This window comes from Indicator indicator, chromosome 6 (assembly GCF_027791375.1).
Source record: "Indicator indicator isolate 239-I01 chromosome 6, UM_Iind_1.1, whole genome shotgun sequence".
Taxonomy (NCBI): domain Eukaryota; kingdom Metazoa; phylum Chordata; class Aves; order Piciformes; family Indicatoridae; genus Indicator; species Indicator indicator.
The window spans coordinates 26121685-26143535 of record NC_072015.1 but is presented as its reverse complement, the minus strand read 5'-3'; the positions used below and the strand labels follow the sequence as shown (position 1 = coordinate 26143535).

The 21851-nt window shown below is 36.5% G+C and overlaps 1 protein-coding gene across 1 annotated transcript in view; it reads left to right on the top strand.

The window, feature by feature from the left end:
• CDH7 (cadherin 7) overlaps positions 1–18947 on the top strand; it is a 73317-nt gene extending 54370 nt beyond the window's left edge. Inside the window, exons 7-11 of the mRNA XM_054381734.1 lie at positions 4135–4271; positions 6209–6330; positions 8084–8201; positions 11445–11696; positions 18454–18947. Of these exons, the coding sequence (XP_054237709.1) occupies positions 4135–4271; positions 6209–6330; positions 8084–8201; positions 11445–11696; positions 18454–18947 (1123 nt within the window). The remainder of the gene's footprint in view (positions 1–4134; positions 4272–6208; positions 6331–8083; positions 8202–11444; positions 11697–18453) is intronic.
• The last annotated feature ends 2904 nt before the right edge of the window (positions 18948–21851 follow it).

Genomic DNA, 21851 nt, shown 5'->3' with positions numbered 1-21851 from the left:
TTAAAAATTATTACTAAGTTTCATTTGTTATTTTTGTTCATTTAGGGCATATATAGAAAAGAACTTCACAGAACTTGTTTTGATATCAACTTTTGTGGTGATGTTCTGGTTTTACTTTCATGCTATGAGAATGAATTTTCATCATCATAGATTGTCAGGCTGAGAGGGACCCCAAGGATCATCCGATACAACCCTTCTAGGTGATAGTGTGGTTGAAATGAGCTGGCCCAGCACACTGTCAAGATGAGGTTTACCAATATGGGGGAATCCACTGCTTCCCTTGGGAGATCATTTCAATGTCCAACAGTTCTCATGGACAAAAGTTTTCTTTTGGATTCCCAAGGGAATCTCCCCAGCAATAACTTGTTCCCATCACCCCTTGTCTTTCCTGTGTGACTCCTAAAAAGGGAGTCTCCATCCTCCTGGTAGCCATCCTATATGTACTGGTTCATGGTAATAAGGTCTCCCCTAAGCCTTCTCTTCTCAAGGCTAAAAAAGCCTTTATTTTATGAAATTACTGTAACAAAGAATTGAATAAAACTTGCTGAAAACATTCACTTTTACCGTGAGCCCTGTGGCTGGCCTGTGAAACCTGCAGAGTTCCACTGTCTGAGATCTACACAATCAAGGGCAGATCTAGCTCTACCATTTCTAAAGCAGCAATCTTAAATTGTAAAAGACCCTGAATGTTTCACTCCTAGAGGTGGCATAAATGTTATCTCTCTTTCTTTCTTTCTTTCTATATTTGCAACTTATTTAAAATATACCTGATTCCTATCAGGTATAAACAACTCCTGGATGGATAGTTGGCATGGATTTACTTGTGAAATTTATCTTTGCTGAGCTCTCTCTTTGCTGTAGCAGTGTTTCTGGCACTGCTGTTAGCATCTGGTGTATGATATTTGGTTTAGAAGAATCATGTAAAGTAGAAATAAATCCAGTTCCATAAATGCAGTTTATGCTCAGAATGCTTTTGACTCCTGTATAAACATAAGGATGAGTTTATTTGCCTTGATCTGTTTAAGTTTTACAATTCCAACATGAAAAGTAGTTTTATTATTTGCTGAACTAACATCTTAGAGATTTCTTCTTCTTCAAAACTTGGGAATCGAGAGAGGCAAAAGAAAAATAGTGAGAGTTATCTGAATGCTTGTGAGCCTGCTATGTACATTGTTGGTGGGACTGACAGATCTTATAATTTAAAGCTGTCCTGCATCTGCTATGATAGACATCAGAGCCAGATTCACCTAAAATTGGAATGTGTTAAGGAGGATTAATGTATAATACTTTTCATGATCTATTTAAGAAGTTTAAATTATTAACCTATAAATAAGTATTCCAAATTCCAAACATTAGACCGTAGTGATGCTGATTAAAAATTAGTTTTGTTACAATTAATAAAATGTTGAAATCACAAGATCAAACATAATTAAAACCTTGAGAATACTTGGAGGGGGAGGGGAGAAGTAATAAATATTTTAAAAATAAGAGGTTATCTTTTATGGACCAGAGAACTATTGATGTTTGAAGTAGCTTAAATAAAGGATTTAAAACTCCTGCAGCTCAAAGATTTTTGAGCATTAAAGGCTGCAAGGAATTAAAGGATTTAAAGTATTTAAAATATTTTTTTAATTTATTTTTTTTTTTTAGAATTTGAACATGGATGTAACATTTGCAAATAAGTTAAGAGGAATTCCTTGTTTCCTACTCATAAAAATTATTTTTATTCTTGTTTCATAAGAATCTGTTGTCCAATTTATGTAACTTGTTTGCTTTACTTCTCCCCTTTCTCCCTTCCTTCCAAAGTCTTTCCTTCTTTCCAAATTCCTTCTTCCTGCCTGCCTCCCTCTATCTCTGTTTCCCTCTTTCTGTTTCTTTCTTGAATTTATTTACTCTTCCTCTGTCTTTCAGACCTCTCTTCCTTCTCTTTCTTCCTTTCTTCCTTTCTTTCTTTCTTCCTTCCTTTCTTTCTTCCTTCCTTTCTTCCTTCCTTTCTTTCTTTCTTTCTTTCCTTCTTTCTTTCTTTCTTTCTTTCTTTCTTTCTTTCTTTCTTTCTTTCTTTCTTTCTTTCTTTCTTCTTTCTTTCTTTCTTTCTTTCTTCTTTCTTTCTTTCTTTCTTTCTTTCTTTCTTTCTTTCTTTCTTTCTTCTTTCTTTCTTTCTTTTTCTTTCTTTCTTTCTTTCTTTCTTTCTTTCTTCTTTCTTTCTTTCTTTCTTCTTTCTTTCTTTCTTTCTTTCTTTCTTTCTTCTTTCTTTCTTTCTTTCTTTCTTTCTTTCTTCCTTATTCTTCTTTCTTTCTTCCTTTCTTTCTTCCTTTATTTCTTCCTTTCTTTCTTCCTTTCTTTCTTCCTTTCTTTCTTCCTTTCTTTCTTTCTTCCTTTCTTTCTTTCTTCCTTTCTTATATTTTTGTTTAAAGAAAGGTCTCTGGCTCTTCAAATTGAATAGTGATGGTGTTAATAATTGGGAAGTATATGTGCTAGCAGGAGATTGAATCCCAGCTGCAGGGCCTGCCAAGACTGACTACATAACAGAGGTGACAGGCATTGTCTCACAAGGGAACGTGCCAGCCACAGAATAGCTGAAGAGCACTGCTGACCAAATATATGCTGGTATGAAATAAAGATATGAACTACAGTTAACATATAATAAGGAAGGAAAAAAGATAAGGCCTCAATCCATGGAAACTGCTGTTACTGTTATTGTTGCAACCCTTTTCTTTCCCTCACTGTGACATAATACAGTAAAAAAATAAAATAAATCTAATTATGTAACAAGTATCTGCCTAAGATTTTGCAGCCAAGAGGGATAGATCAAAATACCATGATACAACGAAGTAGATGATATATTACAACACAGAACAAACAAATAGGGTCAGAAGATCATTGTATCTGATAGTTCCATTTTTTAACTCTCTTCCATAGCTCTTCCTTTCCACATTGTCCAAAGAATTTATATAATGTTATATGAAGAATCTTGTATATTATCGGTGTGATAGTAATTGCAGTGATTACATTGGTATTATTTGGACATTTTAATTCATCCTGAGAAGTACTCTGGAGTAAATATATTTGCTCTAAAGGAGAGTTCAAGAATATGACCCAATATTAGATCAAATGTCAAGAATATTCCAGTTGTAAGTCTAAATCTGCCTAATCAACTGTCCCCTTCTCTTAAAAAGGTTGCAAGCAAAACACCCACAGGCATTCTGACCTTTTCTCTTGTGCTATTTTCTGTTTGGTAAGGAGCTTATTTCCTCTTCCTAAAACAATTTGGAGATAAAGTATATGTTAAGCCAAAGAGTTAAGGGCATGAATCTGTGTTTGTCTAATGACAGTAAAACATCAGGAGCTGACAGCGATGACATGCAATCTCTTGACCTACTCTGCATTTTACTTCTTTTTTTCCCTGCCCCTGCAGCCCTGGATGAGTCATGGGCTCTTCTGCCCCTGATAGAAAGCTGTGTGCTTTGACTGCCAGTCCCCACAGGAGCAGCACCTGACTGGTGCAACCATGGAGTGAATTTCCAACCTGTGTTGCTATTCCATGAATAAATGAAAATTTCTATTACCCTAGAGGAAGAAAGAAAAGAGAGAGGATGAACTCACTTAAGAGGAATCTGAGGGAATGGAGCCCATCCATCAGCACCAGTTGCTCTGTATCTCTTTCACATTTGCATACTGCTCTTCTTCAATCAACACCCCAGAGAAACAGGACAAAACAAAGCTCAAAATGGGGAAACAGTGGAAACACTCCAGAGGACCTTATAGCTGCCTTCCAGTACCTGAAGAGATCCTACAGGAAGGTTGAAGAGGGAGTTTTCATAAAGGAGTTCATCAATAGGACAAGGAGGAATGGTTTTAAGCTGAGTAGGTTTAGACTGTTGAGATTCTGGAGTAGGCTTCCCAGGAAGGTTGCAGATGACTCCTCCCTAGGGGAGTTCAAAGCAAGGTTGGAAGAGGCCTTGAGCATCTGAATCTCTTTGAGAGGTGTCCCTGCCCATAGTGGGGAGGTCAGAGTAGATGATCACTAAGGTCCCTTCCAGCCTAAGCCATTCTATGATTCTAATAAGAAATTGGAATATTTTTGCAAACTCTAATTAAACACAAATCAAAAGTTTTCTTTCATCCTTCACCTAGGTACTCAATAGATCGAAACACAGACCTAGAGAGGTATTTCAACATTGATGCCAACAGTGGAGTCATCACAACTGCCAAATCTTTGGACAGGGAAACTAATGCTGTTCATAATATCACAGTTTTGGCTATGGAGAGTCGTAAGTAAAAATTTAAAGATCTTATTGTCTGTATATGTGCAAAACTTCAGGCTTGGTTGTGATCAGCTCTGTTGAGAGAAAAAAATGACAGTTTCAAATCATAGCAGATAAAAATATCTTCTTATTTATGTAATAAAAAAATAAGGGTATACAACAGATTAAGTATTTGTCCTTTCCTTTGCCTCACACTTTATGTACTCTTTTCACTTCTGAAAAACAAGTACAAAGAAAGATGAAATATGTTAAGTCAGCAGTCTCCAACCAAGTATCATTAGAGGAAAAGTGATACAGATAGAGGAAAGCAGTTAAGCTGATGGCACTCAGAGCTGATTGCTGTTGGTCTGCCACACAGATCTTAAAAGGTATAAAAGAAAGGGGATGAGAATGTTTGTGTGGTTTTAGTTTCCTGACTGTAGAAGATATTTTGTACTTGTTATCTTTTCTAGTGTAAGATGGAAAGTGTTGATGAATCGAACTCTTTAAGCACATACAAAAAGAATTCTGTTAATGCAAGTTTAAACATAAACTTCTTCAGCTTTGAAGCTATTCTGTGGAAAAATAGATATTTTTGCCTTTATATTTGAAGAATTTATTTCTTCCAACTCCATCCTTACTATTACTCTGTTGGGCTGTGATAATAAGTATTATCTGTTCTTTGGCTTGCTATTTTAAAAATCCTTACTTCTCGTTTTCAGTAAGGTTAATTTAATGTTTAACCTGAAAGCTAACATTCATCATTTAATGTCTGAATGAATTTATCTCATATTCTCAGGAGTAGAGTTTCAGCCTAGGAAGCCAGCACAGGAACCAAAAATTTTCCTGGGTCAGAACAAATCTGACAAGATAGCCAAGGGACATAGCTGACATGAGTGAGAATCTAGGCACACAAGTAGTACTTCACAATGCTTTAATTTTTGTTCATATCCTGCTGGTTTTTGATAATCTTAGGCCAGTAGATGAAAAAGTTGGTGTCAAGATTTGTTATTCTTCTGGTATTTCGGATGTGGATTAAGAAAAAGAGAAATCAAAACATAACCCCACTTTGTCATCTACATTTGGATGCATTACTTTAAATACTTGTAAGATTTACTAAAGTATGGTTGCAATATCCTATAAAAAAGAAACATATTTGAAGGTTTTTCATTCTGCCTTGCTCTTTCACTAATATCACCACTTGTGGTAAAAAAAAAAAATAAAAAAATGCAATCCCTCTTTCCCATGGTCCAAAACAGAACTGTTACTAGCAAAGCAAGTTTTGCACACGTTGATGTCCTATATGCTGACTACAAAGATACCTACTATTTGAGATTAACTGATGACATTGAATCCTGAATAGATTAAAATTTTAGCTAGAGATGTGCATCAGTTTAAGTATATGACTCAATGTTAAGGTATTCCATATGTAATGAAAGTGTTGAAATACTTAGTTGTGTGTACGCTTTAAAAGCTTTGGGATTTGTCTGGGCATACAGCTTCCTCTTTTTTTTTTTTTTTGTCTGCTATACATACTGATAGAATTATTTTTGTTTTAACTTCTTTATGACCTGACCAATCTGAATTTAAAAAAGAAAAAATATTTGACTTATAATAACCATGCTGTTCTCAATATGAATATTGTTATCAGCTGTACTCCCTGGAGATGGATTTATATCAGCTTGCTCTTATCCTTACATACAATGTGATGCAGTGCTGTGATTAGTGAGTTAGATTTTCAGCTTATCCCTGAGAGTAAAACTTTAGTTTAGTTGAAGTGGCTGAAAAATATAGATATTGTTTCCACTAGGTCTGGAAGATCAAGCCAAGGCCTTCCCTTACCTTTCTAGGAGGGACTGCAATTGATTTAACATGTATATGCAAAAGAAGAATGCAAATGAAAAATGCGTTGACCCAAAGAAAGGAGCTCTTCTTGATTGTTGTGTTGGCTTCTTTTTGTACAGAGAATCCAGCACAGATTGGGAGAGGCTATGTAGCCATCACCATCCTTGACATCAACGACAATGCCCCTGAGTTTGCCATGGAGTATGAGACAACTGTCTGTGAAAATGCTCAACCCGGTCAGGTACGGCTTGAGAGCTTTTAAATGTTTGCTTTATCAGATAAGCATTCAGTCCTTACAAAAGCCTGTCAGTTTTAAGATAAAATATAATAATCTTACAGTAGTAAAATTGATTCTTTGATATGCAGCACGAACAAATATTAAACCACAACATCTTCACCATACCTTTGAAGAGAACAACTCAGGTGTAAAAAATACTTATGAAGATACTGTTAAAATCTCTGACTTTCTTATTGATAGAATCATAGAACCACAGAACGTTTTGGGTTGGAAGGGACATTTAAAGGTCATCTAGTCCAACCCTACTTCAGGAAGCAGGGACATTTTCAACTAGATGTTGTTCAGAGCCCTGTCCAACCTGACCTGGAATATTTCTAGGGATGGGGCATCTACCACCTCTCTGAGCAAACTTGGGCCAGGGTTTCATGACCCTCAGTATAAAAAATGTCTTCATTCTATTTAGTTTAAATCTCCCCTCTTTTAGTTTAAAGCCATTATCCTCATTCTATCACAACTCAGACATCTACAAAGTTGCTGTCCATCTTTTTTATAGCCCCCCTGTGACTACTGAAGCATCTCTTCTTCAGGATGAACAACCTCAAACTGACGCATTTTGCTAAACTCATCTAATTTTGAATACTATTAAGAATGGATACTTCTTCCTAATTTTACAGGGAAGTTGGAAACCATAGCACAGTGGTTATTCTGAAACTAAAGGATTATCATTCCTAAAATGAGTACACACTTCTATTTCACTTAGGAAGGATAGGCTGTATGGCTACAGTTTCACAAGGCAGATGTATTCCTACCATATTCCCCAGAGTCTGTAACTCCCCAGATGTCTTCCAATTATTCCTAGGCTCAACTAAATGTATGTGGCACTGTTTATCCTTATTGTCTCCCATATTTGCACTTTACCTCTCTACTTTGTAAAGCTTAAAAAAAAAAAATTTCTTTTTCTCCTTGTCTCTCCTCTGTCCCAGAATTCTAGCATGTGTTTCACCCACATAGATCCTACATATTCCCTGGAAGATTGCGCACTTTTGTGTCTTTTCCCACAATATTGTCCTTCCTGTGACAGATGTTGTTTATTGCAAATTTCAAAATCACAGCATCATTTAAATCCTTAACAGGAAACACTGTGATTCTTAGCTTGTGTTCATGAGAAACATGGAACATACAGGCTCTTATTGAAGTATAAGTTTGTTTTCCCTGTGATCTAATCAGAACTGTTAGCTCTGATTAGTCATTCTTCATGGATTTTAAGAAATGGGGATCCTTTCTTTAGTGGTAGATTTTCACAGAATCTTAGAAAACTTGAGAAAATAATATAACAATAAAAAAGATATCATAGAAAACAATTATATACTTATGACTTGTGTGATTTTTTTTCTCTTTCCATTATATGAAAAATACATACCTGACCGAAAATGTTCAAAAGCATAATCATCTCCTTGTGAAGGTTTAAAACTTTGCAGCCACTGGTAATGTATATCCAGAAGATACACTTCTACTGGAATGAAGTTTATACTCCAACTCTGGTGAATGACAGGGCATAGCTTTTTCAGAGGCCTAGCAGATCCTTGCTTTTGGCCAATAAAGTTGGTAGGGGGAAATAAAGGATTGGGTCATGTTCTAGTTCTCATAGTGTGTGTACATGCTTAGGAGATTAGAAAAATAGAGAGGTTGTATAATGTGCATGTATTTGTGCTTCTTACCATTCCAGCTAATAAAGCCCCAATATATCTCAAAACAGGTTATCCAGAAAATCAGTGCAATTGATAAAGATGACCCACCAAATGGCCACCAGTTCTACTTCAGTTTAACAGCAGAGGCAGCAAATAACCACAATTTTACACTGCAGGACAACAAAGGTAAGGATATTCTGTTTAGGTAAATATTCACCACTACACCTTTCATTTTGAACATATTTTGCTGACCTGCATAAAATTCTATTCTGGTACAGGCATAAATTAAACTGTAATCAGTCTAGCAAATAATTTCATCTGTAGATTATTTGTTAAGGGAATTAAGCTGTTGTTTGAATCATTGGCAGCCTTGAGCCAAACAGCAATTTTAAATTTTTTTTTCCATTATTTTTTTCCCCTCCAGAAGTCGTTCTTCTTACATTTTTTCCCTTGTATTTATAGGTTGTTATCTAAATTAGATGTTACCTTGGAGCAGTGACTGAAAAATGCCCAGGAATTCATGTTTTATTAACATAACTCAGGGCATAAAAAATGAGTGCATGGTAAATCTAGAGATTTTATTTTGGGGTTTTTTGTTTTGTTTTGTTTTGTTTTCAGAAAAACATCTCTTTTCAGTAAGTATACTACCTATTGAAGAATGCCTTCATGTTGTGGGTCAAGGGATATCAAGAGTTAATTGGTATAACCACAAAGAAAAGTCCTCCAAATGTTAGTGAGTGCCAGGGGGACAGGCAGTTTGTCCCAGGTTATTGTCATCTGTTATTCTATTCCATTTTCCTGTATTTCTCTATTTAAGGGGGTGTACAGCCAAAGCTAACTCTCTTCTCTCCATTTTGGGACATGTGTGTGTCTTACCTTTATGGTTTGTGGGGGAGAAGCTTTCTCCTGGCCTTTGCTTGCAGCTATGCCACTGGGCCTGTTGAAGTCTGCGGTAGGTCTGCGTCTAGAGGGGAGGGGGGAAGTTTGGCTGCTCTTGGGACTGAGGATGAATGGGGTTGAGGCTCTGGAAGATTTTGGCCTGATATGTCAGGTGAAGAACTGAGCCTAATTTGCAAATGTATTCCTTTTACCCGAATGCCTTTTGTATATATTTGTAAATAGAATTTCCATTTAAACTTCCAATCCAGCGTGGAACATTTTTTTTTTTGTTTACTCCTTGGGATGAGGTAAAATATGTTTTCTGTCCTTTTGTCCTGGGCATCTTGTGGCTCAACACTAGGACACTTCAACAATGGAAGCTGCCTGTAATATTGACACAGACTTCTTATGATTATTTCCCCAAAGACTGATACAAAGACTCCCAACTGACATCACGTTTTGATTAGTGAATGTATCTTAGTAACACACTTGTAATTAGCGCTCTCGTTAGTTGCACTGTATAGTGCAGCAGCTGGGCATGTATCAGTCAGTTTAGCTATTAGGTGAAGCAAACAGATCTAAATAGGCACCATGGTACACTTGCATTGCTCTTTTATGAGTCTGGTACCAAACCAGAGCTACAAAGACATCCTTATTAATAAAATAAGAAAAACAGACATATGGTGGGCTAAAGGATGATGCTTGACAGTATCAGACAGACTTTGAACAACGTTCACTAAGTATAACATGTGGCATAATAAAGTTCTCTCACATAGCTATTTATTGCCTTACTCTGCATCTAGTTACTGACATACTTTTTTTCACAAGAGCAGCCTGCAATTTGAAACTGAAGGCAGTAATAGTAATAATGATCAAAATAATAAAAACTCAGTAGAATAAGACTGTGTTCAGAAATCTGAACTTGGTTACAAGCACTGTAAAGTATTTAATGAAAAGAAAAGCCCTCTCGCAGAGAACTTATCATTTGGAAAAAATAATTCATAGTTTCATAGAATGATTTGGGTTGGAGACCCTGAAAATCATCTACTTTCAACCTCACTGGCATTGCCAGGGACACCCTCCAGTAGACCAGATTGCTCAAGGCCTCATTGCTCAAACTGGCCTTGAACACGTCCAGGGAGGGGGCATCAACGACCTCCCTTTGGCAACCTGTTCCAATGTCCCACCACCTTCATTGTAAATGATAATAATAGATTTTTGCAATGCCAGTAGAACCAATGAAGTTACAAGACACATCAGCAACTGACTCTTTGATATTAATAAGTTGTATGCATATGCCATATGATGCTCTATGAAGAATCACAGAATGTTAGGGGCTGGAAGGGACCTTGAAGGATCATCCAGTCCAGCTCCCCTGCCAGAGCAGGATCACCTATACCAAATCACACAGCAACACATCCTCCTAGACGGGGAGACTCTACAACCCCCCTCGGCAGCCTGTTCCAGTGTTCTGTCACCTTTACAGTGAAGAAAATTTTTCCTCATGATTATATAGAACTTTCCTATGCCTCAATGCCCATCCATTGCCCCTTGTCCTGTCACTGGACATCACTGAGAAGAGCTTGACTCCATCCTCTTGGTGCTCACCCTTTACATATTTATAAACATGAATGAGGTCACCCTTTAGTCTCCTTTTGTCTAAGCTAAAGACACCCAGCTCCCACAGTCTCTCCTTGAAAGAGGTGCTTGCGTGTTTTGCCAGATAGGTTGTAATATATGATGCAATAAGATAACTTTACAGGACTACTGATATGTCTGTCTCTAAAAAGAAAGACATAAATAGGTAGACAGACAAACCAATTGATCGACCTTTTTTATACATTCTAAGATATGCAACTCCCTACCTCTCAGGAGCTGTCAACCTGTATTGAACACAACAAGTTTTGCACATATGCCTTAGAACATGTGGACTTCTTAATCACCCAACTTGGGGCAACATCAAATCACGTATTTTAGATGTTATATTAGTCATCTTGACTCTCACATGAGACTGAAAACAAGCACTTGTCTTTGTTACAATTATCTATTCTATATTGGGCACCAACTATTTGTTTTATTTTTCATTCAAAAAATATTTAGTTGGTCTTCAGAAATTATTCTTCTATCATCGCATTCATTTCTTCCACCAATACAGCACCTATATTTGTATATAATTGAAATGAATCCTTTGAAATTAGACCTGAAAGAGCTATAGAAATAATCTGATCACTGAAGAGTAATTTTTATTTTATTTTATTTTTTTTTTAAATATCTCAACTTCAACTATGCATCAAGAGTTTGGACCTGTAGGCTTAACTAAAACCAAAGATGCTCCTGGAATTTTGAGACAGTCTTCTGTGGAAAACAAAAATATATCATTTCTCAGCTGGTCCTGCCTATGCTGTTTCAAAAATACATTTCCAGCAAAAATAAAATTGTTGAAATAATGTAAATACGCCTATAAGTTAAGTGGAAGACTCTATTATTTATAGGCTTGTGTTTTAGACAGATCACATGTTATATACTTATTTTTTCTATCCCTTTATCTAGATAACACTGCAACAGTATTAACCAGAAGAAATGGGTTCCGAAGACAGGAACAATCTGTTTTCTACTTGCCAATATTCATTGTGGACAGTGGATCACCTTCACTTAGTAGCACTAATACCCTCACCATCAGAGTCTGTGATTGTGATGCAGATGGTATTGCTCAGACATGCAATGCAGAAGCATATATCTTGCCTGCAGGACTTAGCACTGGAGCCCTGATAGCAATATTGGCTTGTGTCTTGACACTGCTAGGTAAGACTTCTTCCTGTTACCCTTATATAGCAGTATATATGATTCTATGATTCTATCATTCTGTGACTTGCTGGAGAGAGTACAACAAAGGGCTACAAAGATGATGAGATGACCAGAAAAGCTCTCTAAGAGAACTGGGTGTTTTTAATCTGGAGAAGAGAAGACTGAGGGGGAATCTCATCAATGCTGATCAGTACTTCAGGAATGGGTGTCAGGGGGATGAGGCCAGGCATTTTTCAGTGGTACCCAGTGACAGGACAAGGGGTAATGGGCACAAATTGGAACACGAGAAGTTCCAACATGAGAAAGACCTTTTTTTAATTTAAGGGTGCTGGAGCCCTGGAGCAGGCTTCCAAGAGAGGTGGTAGAGTCTCCATCTCTAGAGAGATTCCAAACCCACTTGGATGTGTTTCCGTGTGACCTTCTCTAGATGACCCTGCCTTGGCAGGGGCATTGGACTCAGTGATCACCAGAGTGATCACCTTCCAACCCCTACCATTTTGTAATTCTGTATTTATCTAATATAATCCTTAACACCACTTCACCCCACTTTCTGTAAACAGGAACACTAACATTCCAAACAGAATAGCACTTTTTATCATGAGACACGCAAAATCTTTAGGTAGGGATTTTCAAATTCAGATACTTTGTTTCTATGTTAAGCTGCCTCCAGACAAATATATGAAATAATAGTAAAATAAACCAAAGATCATTGCATTAAATGTAAGTTAAGAGATAGGCAACCTCTTTCAGTTTATGGAAGTATTTGGCTTAGCATACTCACCGTACAACCAGTAACTGTGTGTCTCCTTTCCAGAGATATAATTATTTTTAAACATTTATTGAATTGTCCAGAACAAAAGACATTCAGAAAACACAAGAGGTGTAATTTACTGATGGGACTTATACATCCTCTACAGAATGATCTTTTGTTACCTCTTCAACTGGTTGCACAGTTGGATTTTATATTGTGCAGTGAGTCTGCAACTAGATAAAAGACAGTGGAAGACAGTGGAACTGTGTAAACATGCTCGTTTGGGTAGCATTTCTCATTTCATGCCTTAAACAAAATGCCTACATGATATTATTAAAGGTACACATTGAGGAATAAAGATAAAGGGTCATCCTGCTTTGGCAGGTGAGCCAATGCAGTCTTCCTAATTGTGAGAAAGTTCACATATTAACAAGGGTACCAACTCAGGAAACAAACATTTTCTTGAATGTTAAAAACTGAGAGATTTTTCTGTTCCCTGTCTGTCCATATCAGCCTAAGGGACAGGAGAAAACCATGGTCTCCTCAGGTTGATGTAATCCCAGTGGTGATTTATCTGTCACTGTTTCCCAAGTGATTTGAAGAAATCAAGAAATTTGTCCAAACTTCTGTTCATGGCAGTATATCAACACCTGGATTATTCATTTTATTGGCTTTGAATCACCTCACAGTAAACAATTAGAAGGATCTGTCCCTTCTCCTACAACATTTCTAAAGTGCTCAAAAAAAGAGATCCTTTTACAGAGTAAGAAAAATCACTACCTCTTCAATGAATCCAACTAGCTTGCTTAGTAGCTATGTACAGGAGGTGGCTTTTCCAGAATATTCCATATTTGTACCAAAACCAGGTTGTTTAAAACTCACTCAACAGATGATTAGGCCTTTAGGATTTAAGGAGAAATGGAAGGGATTGTCAAAAGTTTTAATAAATATTTTTCAAACTTTTTTTTTTTCCTAGTAGCATTTCTAGGCCATTTATAAACCCTGATTGAACTTTATTGGGGCATGGAGCTACATGATAAAGTTTAAAAATACAAACAAAAACTTTCTCATATCAACTGGCATTGGCATCAGTGGGAAAAACAAAACAAAACAAAACAAAACCAAAACAAACAGATTTCAAACTTTTGTCCAGTGTACTTAAGTAGAAATGTTCTGTAATAATAGCAATTGACTTCATCCCAAATTGAAATCTCATTGTTTCTATTATATATAAAAAGGGAGTTTCTGAAAATGGCATAAGAAACTGTTATAAACTATAATCCAACCTGGCCTAGGCATAAGTCCTTCTTAAATAGGAGCCATATGTCTTAGAGAAGAGCACTAAATGGAGACACAGCATGCTACCAGGCAATAACTTGCTTACTCTATTCAAGCACACCAGTGTTCAAATAGAATCAACAAATCAAGAAACCTGATATTTCATTTTGGTCTTCTTTAGACTGTGCCAAACAAACATTTTTGTAAAGAATTGAGGATAAGCTCTCTGGATACAGTGTTTGAATAACAGGCTGTGTACTAAAGAAGAATCTTGCCTATGACCAATAGTTTTACTTGTCCAAGAATTGGATTTCTTAATGCCTCACCACTGTTTATCTAAATAGGCACTTGTATGTGCTGTCATCCCTTCCAATCTAATCTGTTTCTTTTGGGTGCAATTCAGATCTGCAGGCACAGTTCAGACTGTTTCTATGCTAGCCCTGGATTTGAGTCCTATATTTTTGTACTGTATCCTGCTGCTGTTTTGTGTTGAGCCAGGTGCCAGTCCACACAAGGAAGAGTTGTATAAACATTACTGTTTCTCAGTGAAATCATGGTCAAGTATTGTTGATTGTCTGGTTCCAGAACTTTTCTTCTATCATTTGTTCCTAGAAGACATTTTTCTGGGATCAGCTGAATGGCGTTATTGCTAGGAATTTACTTTCTACTTTCTCTTTATTTTTCTTCTCCTGAGAAAAATTCCTTAAGATCCACTATCACATTAAAAACAGACCTCAACTACTGGCAAGTGGTTCCAGGTCTGGAAACAAGGGCTTTTTGTCTAGAGTTTAGCAGCAAAAAGAGGAGACAGGCTACAGGATCAAAATTTTTCCTGACCAAAGATTAGCAGGCACTGCAAATCCAGTCACATTCATCAATGTCATCTCAATGTCAACGCCGGTTTTAAAGCAGAGGAGGAATAGGAGCTGAATAAATGTCATGGATACAGGCATTCTGGCACTACAATCCTGAATTCTCAATAAGCTCTTATCTCTTAAAGTTAGTTTGATGTACTTTGATATTTGTCCTGGTCCCATACATCGCTTTCACTAATAAATAACTATTCATCTTGACTGAGACTGAGATTGTCACAGGGGATTTATCTGTGCTCTTATTTTTACTTGGGAATAGAATCAGTTTTAGATAGGAACAGTGTTTTCACCAAGAAGAATGTTACTAAATCATATAAATTCATTCTAATTGCATATAACATGATCCATACTATTTTTTCCAACCTAAATTTAGTCATAAGTTAAAAATATTTTGCCAAAATATTTTTTCCTCCTTATATTGACTGCTGGTGAGTAAATTCTACATTTTATTCCACAAGAAAGTTCCAGTGCTGTTAATTACTCAAAACAGCTTTATAATTATTCATTCCTCACTGAAGCTAAGCTTCAAAGAAAAAAAAAAAACAAACAAACCAAAACCACAAACTTTAAAAAAGTGCTTGCAATTTATAGAATAAAAACAATTGAAAAGCCAGTTCATATTTATTTTAGAGTGTACATAATTTTTAGAGAAGTAAGCACAATTTTTTTTAACTTTTTTATGTGGTAATTTAATTCAACGTAATTTTTTTTCAGTTAGCATCTCATAGGCACAATATTTGCTTCTGTAAAAAGTGTTAAGCATAAAATGTGTACATAAAATGGCAGAAAAAAAATATTCACCTGTAAATAATTCAGTCATATTTGAGAGGTTAAAGATTTTCTTTGTATTAAAACAATAGATTAGATTGACATAACACTTTTTATGATTTTTTCTTCCATATTTCTGAGTATAATGTATTAGTAACATCTATTTTCATAGAAACACTAAAGAAAGCCTTGTATTAATGTGGACCTGATGGAGCAGGTCTAGAGGACAGCCAGGAAAATGATCAGGGGGTTGGAGCACCTCTGCTATGAGGACAGGTTGAGGGATCTGGGGTTGTTCAGCCTGCAGAAGAGAAGGCTCCAGGAAGACCTAATAGAGACCTTCCAGTAACTGAAGGGGGCCTACAAGAAGGATGGAGAGGGACTGTTTACAAAGGCCTGCAGACAGGGCAAGGGACAATGGCTCCAAACTAGAGAAGAGTAGGTTTAGATTGGATATTAGGAATAAGTTCTTTACCATGAGGATAGTTGCACATACTGGAACAGGTTGTTGGCAGAGGTGGTTGAGGCCCCATCCCTGAAGATATTCAAGATGAGGCTTGACAGGACTCTGGGCAACCTGATCTAGTTGAGGATGCCTCTGCTGACTGGAGAATGGGTTAAAGTAGATGACTTTTTGAGTTCCCTTCCAACTCAGACCATTCTATGATTCCATGTTTCTATGTTTTATGGATTAAAAACACATTGTCTTCGTAATACCTGCAATGAAGCTAAAGCTTTCTTCTGTTAGAGATTAAACTTTTTCTTAGCTGTTGAAATAGATAGAAATTAGCTATCCAATAAAGTCATCTATATGCTGCAATATTTAAGTTTTAGAAAGTCTCCTTATTTCTTGTGGCTTCAAGTAGGTGTGAGAAGTGTATAAGGAATAGTGTATAAAACGTTTGTTATATCTCCATTTTGATTGTACCTTTAGGCAGACCTGCCTGCTAAGTTCTGTATTTTTCACTTATTAGCAGGTATTTAACCTCCAAAAGTAAGTATGTTAAGAAACAGAGTGGTGTGAAAATGCATTTACGCTTGAGTAAAGGAAATGATTAGCTGTTTACTTATATGGTAATAAAGATTGTGGCAATACACGTTGAAGACAATGAAAAAGTTATGTCAATAGCAATCTTGGCTTAAATGTGTATTTGTATTGTTAGCAAACTAATTTGTCTTTAAAATATCATTTATATTAAGGCAAAACATTAAGAGTTGAGTGCAACTGTTGTCTCTGTGATGACAATTTTGTGTTCTCTTCTGTAAAATTTACAGCTCAATTTGTATTGCACAAATATCAAAATGTTTTGAAGTTTCACAAGAGCCACTTTAAAGGTCAGCATCTTATATTGTTGAGATGCTTATGTAAATATTGTCCACAGCAAAATGTCCCACACTAGTGGCTTCTGAAGTCTATACATAAAGCATGAACCAGGCAGATGCCAGGGGCAAAAAAGTGAGAGAATGATGCTGATTCTGCAGTAATAGAGTGTCACAATGCATCTGTTAGTAGATGGATCATTAGATGTGTGCCCAGTAGCTACTGAAAAAAAAGGGGAAAACTATTGCCTAATGTATTTGTCAAAAACTTCAGAAAAAATATTGGACCTGTTCCAGATTTATTTTCAGACATACATGGCTCCAAAGGAAAACAAAAAGATTTGCAGAGTCTGCCTCTAGAATCATCTTATGCTTTAGCCAGTTCTTACTAGTACCATAACCAACTGCAGGCATATGATACAAGTTTTCTGCATGTACAGCCTCTGAATGACTGGTTTATTCTAACCAAGTGATCAGGACATTAAATCATCCCTCACAATGACTGGATTGATATTGATTTTTAAAATTCTTCCATGAAGAGAAAGGTTTTCAAGAATGGCAGTCCTACATCATACAATTTATGGAGGCCACTTTTTAGACTACCCAGAGAAGCTCATGATTCATTTTATCCGTATCAGCTTTTTCTTTTCCACACATTTCTAAAGCATTTGGTTGCCTTATATAATTACTGTAAAAAAAGGTTGTAAATCTTAGACACATGAATGCATGGAATCACATATTCTTAAGATTAAAAATAAACCAAATCAGAAGAGATTAATTGAATGTGGGATGACACTTTTCAATGTACTGTTATTTTTACAGTCATAGAGATGCCTGCTATTTCCTAGGAGTATCATTAACTCAGCAAATGTTATCCAGATGCTACAATATAGTATTAATCATTTTTCTAAGAGGATGAATCATGCTCCATCATGTCCCACAGATGTGTGCAGTGTTCGTATTACTGCTTCCATATTTTGTATGTCAGCAACGATGTTTCTCTGCCAAAACAGTATTTGAACAAGAGGAGCCTTAAGTTAGTTTCTCCCAGTTATTTTAGCTTGCACTGCAGTTTAGTATTAGCTTTCAAGCTGAAAGAAACTTTAACAATTAAAACTTTTAAAATAATCACATTTCTAGCAGTGACTGATCCAATAAACTTCAGCCCTAGCAGTTCTCATTAGAAGTGATTCATAAATCTCAAGTACAGTACTTTATAGAAAGTGAGGTCTTATACACAGATATTTTTAAACCATGAACTAAGATGGTTTTGTTTTACAGAACGCTTAACCATTCAGAGTTCTCCAATCTACATTTTTTTTTTCAGGAGAGATTGGCAATAATTTAATTTGATCACTTCCCAAACCATGATTGTTAAATTCTATTTAGTTGTTTTATAAATGTTCTTTTATCACTAGGGCAATTAATAGTTCAGGAAAAGCTCCCCTTTTTTTGACAATTTTATTTCATGGCTGTGAGATTGCAATAGTCAGACCAAATCAGTCCTAAAAATTATGTTTAGTGGAATAAAAAAAATTAGAGATGAAAACAGTAATCGAGAATGGGTTTGGAAATAGGTTCTTTAACATCTGAAAGCTTATGGTTTAAAAGCTGTTTGAGAACCTGTTAGCTTTTAAATCTAACTGTACAAATTGCCTGCTATTTCCTGGGATTTTTGCCATGAAAATTAATGAGTGCTTTCACCACTAGGAAAAAGATGAAGAAACTTTAGCATTGCTAAAACTACAGTCTTTCTGTGTTCCAGTTCTTGTCTTGCTGATTGTCACCATGAGGCGGCGGAAAAAAGAGCCCCTGATTTTTGATGAAGAGCGAGATATCAGAGAGAACATTGTCAGGTATGATGATGAGGGTGGTGGAGAAGAAGACACTGAGGCTTTTGACATGGCTGCCTTGAGAAACCTCAACATCATCCGAGATACCAAGACCAGAAGGGATGTGACGCCTGAGATTCAGTTCTTGAGCAGACCAACTTTTAAAAGCATCCCTGATAATGTCATTTTTAGGGAATTTATCTGGGAAAGACTAAAAGAAGCTGATGTGGACCCCTGCGCGCCACCCTATGACTCCCTGCAGACGTATGCGTTCGAGGGGAATGGCTCGGTGGCGGAGTCGCTCAGCTCTTTAGATTCCATCAGCTCAAACTCTGACCAGAACTATGATTACCTCAGTGACTGGGGCCCTCGCTTCAAAAGGCTTGCAGATATGTATGGCACTGGACCGGACTGCTTGTACTCATAGCCTTGGAACCTTTCTCTGACAATGCACTGAAGAATAGTGAAATAGAAAACTCAACCTTACAAACTGAAGGAAGTTGTAAATATTTCTCCATTTTTAACCTTGTAGGGTTTTTTTTTGCCTTGGTGGAACATATCTTCATTAGACTTGTCCTAAGGACTGCACTGACCACACAGAATACGAGCATTTGGTGGCATTTTTTGATAAAATAAAATGCTCAGCCACGTTCAAATAGATAGCAACTCTCAGATACCTGCAGTGGCAACTCAAAGAGTATGTTATGCACTGTGACCTCAATGAGCCAAGACGCTCTGTGGATGCCTTCACAGTATTGCTACATCTGAAACACAGAGTCTCTGGTATCAGATATGTGAAAGAAGAACCAAATTTACAAATTTATCATTCAATACAACATTAGAATATAGAGTATTTAGAGCTGAAAGTTTGTTGGTTCTTTTTAACAGATTTTCTTTACAGTGATACATGCAACTTGCTAGGCCAAGAGAGGAAGGACAGACAACAAACAAAAGCCCAGCAGATCATTTTGTTTGCGTCTCCCTGTTTGTTCTCAGAGCTGTTTAACTATAAACCTCTGTAATTTTCTGGGTAGTTCTATGAAACATTACTGCTTGTGCTAAGAAATTCCACAATGTTTGTCATCAGCTCACTGAAGCAGGTTACAAACCACATAAAATGGGAAATATGGAGGAATATTCCTCTGGTTGGAAAGTTTTGTGATGCTCGTGTAGGTATAGAAAAGACGTTGCTATCTATTTGCTATTTTTTATTATCTCTTCTGATTTGTACAGGAGAATTTATCCTTTTTTATTATTATTTGACATAAAGTGTTATATTTATTTTGGAGCTCCAATCTCCGCTAAATTCAGGTCCATTTTACTGCCTTGTGGTATTAGACTTGTCAGAACGTGCTGATTTTTCTCCAGTCTTGGATAAATGTAGGAAACGAAGCATGAATATGGAGAAATTACAGTAAAGCAATCTCGCCCACCACTCATCTCTCAGAAAGAAGAGCAGCTCCAAGATCATGTATTTGTTCTTCTGAACTATTACATAGTCTGAGACATTGAAATAAAAGGGTTGTACACTGAATTTTTTGGAAAGAAGACTACAGAGGTAGCTGAGAGTGTCTTTAATGCAAGATTTCATTTTCAATGTTAAACGTGCTATATGCTTCAAAGACTGTAAACACCTTCCTTTCCTCCTTGCCCTTCTCTTTCACTGATGATCAATCACAGTAAAAGACTCTTTTCAATTTCTTTCTTACCTTAAGCAATGTAATGCTATTAACTCCAGAAATCATCTTCAGGCCCTGCTGCACATAAGTTTGTTGTTTTTTTTTTTTACCACACAGGTGTTAACTCACTACACATAATTTCTACATTGGTTCAGGAGTGCCAAAACAGGACAACTGCTGTTAGTTGAAATACTGTATGATTTTGAAGTAGGATTTCTTAGAATAAGACAATTTTTTAATGATTCTGACAATATTTATACTTCATCTTTCATGGTTTATTACTAGATAATAAGACATATATTCGACTAAAATAGTGTTTTAAAGTATTATTTCAGATTGCTTTGGTTTAGATAATCTGTAGATGAGTTCCTGGGTTAGACTCTGCTCCTGCAAAACTTCTTTGCTTGTACCTAACTTGAAATGACTTGACTTGCCTGCAGTTACTGAGGCACACAGAATTGTTTGCAGGACTGTGTGAACAGAAGGTACTCCACAGAGGATGATGCTCACTCTAAAAATTATTCTTTTGGGAAGAAGAATCCAAAATCCTAATGCATGGGTGACACCAGGCTGGGAGGCTGGAAATCATCATTAAGGCTTTGTAATTTTTGCAGCCCAGCACTATCAATTAACTATGTGAAAGTGGCCTTCAGCTTCATCAGAGAAAACTAACTAATTTTAGTCATCTGCAACAAATTTAATTTGAGTTACATTTTGGTAGACAATCATTGTTTCATAATTCAGTAGATTTGCTTCTAGCTGTATTAAATATATATATATAGGTATATATATATATATATATATATGACAGATTTTGTAATGGAACTGAAAGATATCTCCCATGACTTTTAGTCATACATGTAAGATTTTCAATAAAAAAATTTAAAAAACCAAACAAAAAAAGAAAATTAACAATGTCTATGTAGTTTAATGAGAGCGAGATATGCTGCAGGAGTTAAGCAGGTGTTAAATCATCTAGGTGCTGAGAGACCAGTATTTTATAAATCTCCTTGTTGTTTGTGGGAAGGTGATTCATGCCTCTGGATTAAGATGCCAAGAATGCTGATTTTAGCACAAAATACTCAAGGAACACTTAAATGTGGTTCAGAGTAAACAGCATAATTCCCTTGCTTTTCCACTTTCTATATCTGTAAGAAAAAACAAAACCTCCCTTGCTATGAAACTATGTTAAGATTGGGGTTTTTTGGTGTGTTTTCTGTGGAAAGAAACATGCTTCACTGCCGTGAGTACTCTTGCATACATACATCAGTTTCATCAAGGGCCCAGCTGAAGTTCCTCTGTGCAAACACACATAGTATGGGCAGCAAACAAGAGGAGTTAGACATATGCATACTTGTAGGGCTCTGATTTGTTTGGCATCACAGAGACACGGTGCGATGGCTTCTAGAAGTGGAGTGTTGGAATGAAACAAATGTTTTAGAAAGGACACACAGGGGAGAGAAAGAGTGGGTGTCAGCCCCTATCTCAATGACCAGATGGAGTGCATGGAGCCCTGCCTGTATATGGACAAGGAGCTGACTGGGTCAGGATGAAAGGAAGGGGAGGGACAGGTGATGTTACAGCAAGGGCCTGCTACAGTCCATGCAATCAGGGATACTAAATGGGTGAGAGCCATTACAGACAGAGAGGAA